The sequence below is a fragment of the Arachis ipaensis genome, chromosome B08 (assembly GCF_000816755.2).
Source record: "Arachis ipaensis cultivar K30076 chromosome B08, Araip1.1, whole genome shotgun sequence".
Classification (NCBI taxonomy): Eukaryota; Viridiplantae; Streptophyta; class Magnoliopsida; order Fabales; family Fabaceae; genus Arachis; species Arachis ipaensis.
The window spans coordinates 126896704-126899307 of NC_029792.2; the positions used below are offsets into that span (position 1 = coordinate 126896704).

The 2604-nt window shown below is 33.1% G+C and overlaps 1 protein-coding gene across 2 annotated transcripts in view; it reads right to left on the reverse strand.

Moving 5' to 3' along the window:
- LOC107613196 overlaps window positions 1-2098 on the reverse strand; it is a 2264-nt gene extending 166 nt beyond the window's left edge. The window contains exons 1-3 of one of the 2 annotated variants that reach the window (XM_016315084.2): window positions 1943-2098; window positions 889-1599; window positions 1-237 (exon numbers count right to left, since the gene is read on the reverse strand). In XM_016315084.2, the coding sequence (XP_016170570.1) occupies window positions 25-237; window positions 889-1500 (825 nt within the window). In that variant the 5' untranslated portion in view covers window positions 1501-1599; window positions 1943-2098 and the 3' untranslated portion in view covers window positions 1-24. The remainder of the gene's footprint in view (window positions 238-888; window positions 1600-1942) is intronic. The other variant, XM_021110108.1, reaches the window with a different exon arrangement.

Here is a 2604-nt window from a genome sequence, read left to right on the forward strand (position 1 = left end):
ATCTGTTTCAGAACTGAGTTATGTTTATTCTGTCTTCTTCTCTGAAGATTGGGGTTTGTTGATTGGTGAAGACCTCTTTTCCTCTGCTGACTTGGCATACATCTCTCCCTTCTGTTGCAAATACTTCTCAAAAGCTCTGGGAAGGAACCTTGGTATCAAGAAAAAAAACAGATTCATGGAGAAATATCCCAAGTTTGCCACTGCAAGACCCTTCCCAAACCAATACCATACTATGTCCTGCATTATTCAACAGTTCTTCAAATTCATTTCCACATATATTTGCTAACATATCAAAAATGGAAAATGCTACTTGTACATATGAAGTGAGAGTTAATCTTGATCATTAGATAGAATGTAGACCGAGTCGGTACAGTATCAGATCTATTTATGTGCATTTTTGTCAAAATTCTGAAATAATCAACTAGAATCTAGTGTGTTTTTTTTGTGGATGCAATAAATGGATCAGCACAACTAGGATATCGAAAATCAATGATCAACAAGCTAACGGTTCATTTCCATTATAACAACAACAACAACAAAGCCTTATCCTACTAGGCAGGATCGGCTACATGAATCAAATGACGCCGTTGAGCCTTATCGCGTATCATGTTTACCGTGAGACTGTTTATACGTCAGCTCGTTTCTGTTAAAATTAAGATATCACGCATGATACCCTTTTGTTTTATAAAAATATACACCAGTTTCCCTTGAACTTTAGAGTGATATACACCTTATATCGAGGTATAAAAAATATGACACTAAGTATTCTAGCCAACATGACACCTTATATATTAATGTTGTATGACAAAAAAAGAGTTAAACATTGTTTCAATCGTTGGATCCTAAAAGTCCTATCTATCAAAGAAACTATGGAGCAAATGAAATTACCTGAAGGCTTGCAGTTGCAGACAAAGTCTTGTTAAGCCAAACATCATGAATCCAATCAACATCAACAAAGATCCTCCTGACAGTGTAAATCATGGGCACCAGCGCCCTCACCGGAGGTGAAAACAAAGACAATCCACTAATAACATTCTCAGTGAGAATCTGACATGACAACAAGAACAAATGTGGTGTTGCTGACCTCACAGCATGCTCATCCCCTCTTGCAAATCCACCAAGAACATAAGCCAATGGCAAGAACAAACCCACTGCTGTTCCAACAATCACATACATCCTAAACAACTTGCTACCCTTAAAGATCTCTTGCTGAAATGATGGTGATGATGAAGATTCATGTGATGGGAATGCAAATTGTGAGAGTGCTAATATGTATAGAGTTGCAAATGCAGGGAAGATAAGATCAAGAATTGGAACAAGTCCACTTGCTGAGAAAACTAATATGAATGCAACAAGCTGAAGTTCTATCATTCTCAGTGACCCCATTATGCCCCCAGAAGGTTTTGCAGGAGTTTTCTGGTTTGTGCTTGTTCCTTCTGTTGTAGCCACTTTTTGTTCTGACACTACTGTAGGAGCGGTAGCTAGAGACACACCTGACATTTTTTTTTCTTTTTTGCTTGATTATGTCGTCACAGATGTTGATTTGATTTGGTTTTACGAGGTTGGTTAGTTCCTTCCTATGTTCCTTGACAAAAAAATCTGGGAAAAAAAATTAAAAAGAGGCATTTTCACGAACAGGTAGAAGGATGCCAGTGATATATACAGTTAGAATTTTTGTTATCATTAAAATCTGACTTAACTTATAATCAGACTACAAAAATTGTGTTTCTGATTGTGACATTACATAAATTAAAGATATAATTACAATAATGCATGTTATTTGACAGAACTAACAATTCAATTTTGATATTTCTGGCTTCATCATCATCAATCATCACATGTAATTAATTAAGACTATAAAATATAAATATAAATCAATTAAATGCAGGTAAATATATATATAGCTAAGTGCAATAACAATATATATAAAAATAAAACATACCGAATAGGCCAATAGAGAATCAAAACTGGAAACAGAAAATTAAATCGTCAGAACTCAGAAGAGAAGAGAAAGAAAAGAAGATGATTCAAGAATGAAGCAATGCCGTTAGTAATGGTGAGTGTTGATAGGGAGAGAAGAGTGGTGTACGGTCCTTAGAATAATAAGAGACATAAGGCAACGTTGTAACGTGTAATGTTGCATGCATGACACTTGCCTAATGATCAAGTGTGTGCATTTTGGATGCTTCTAGCTACTTAATCCATTTTCTTTTTAATGTTATAATTTTAAAATATATAATGTGAAATTAAAATAATTGAATTGGTAAGTTATTTAAGATTTTCACTTTTTCAGTTATAATAAATTGATATTAGATTCTAATCTTATAAATGAAAAAAAAAAAATGGATGGATTCAATTATTTCAATTCTCTTTATATGTATATTCTTCTAAACATGTACGTCACTTAAAAAAAGATCAAATATACGAATAAATTTTTAAGTATCTATCGTTCTAGAGTCAACAATCAATCAAATTTGGGACATGACGCTTAAACGTAAGATTAGAAATGAGTAAGATTTAAACTCTGTCTTAATTTTATTTATGAATTTAAATTTTTTTAAATTTAATTTTATTCTATATGTGAGTTGAAAATTTTTTAACTCT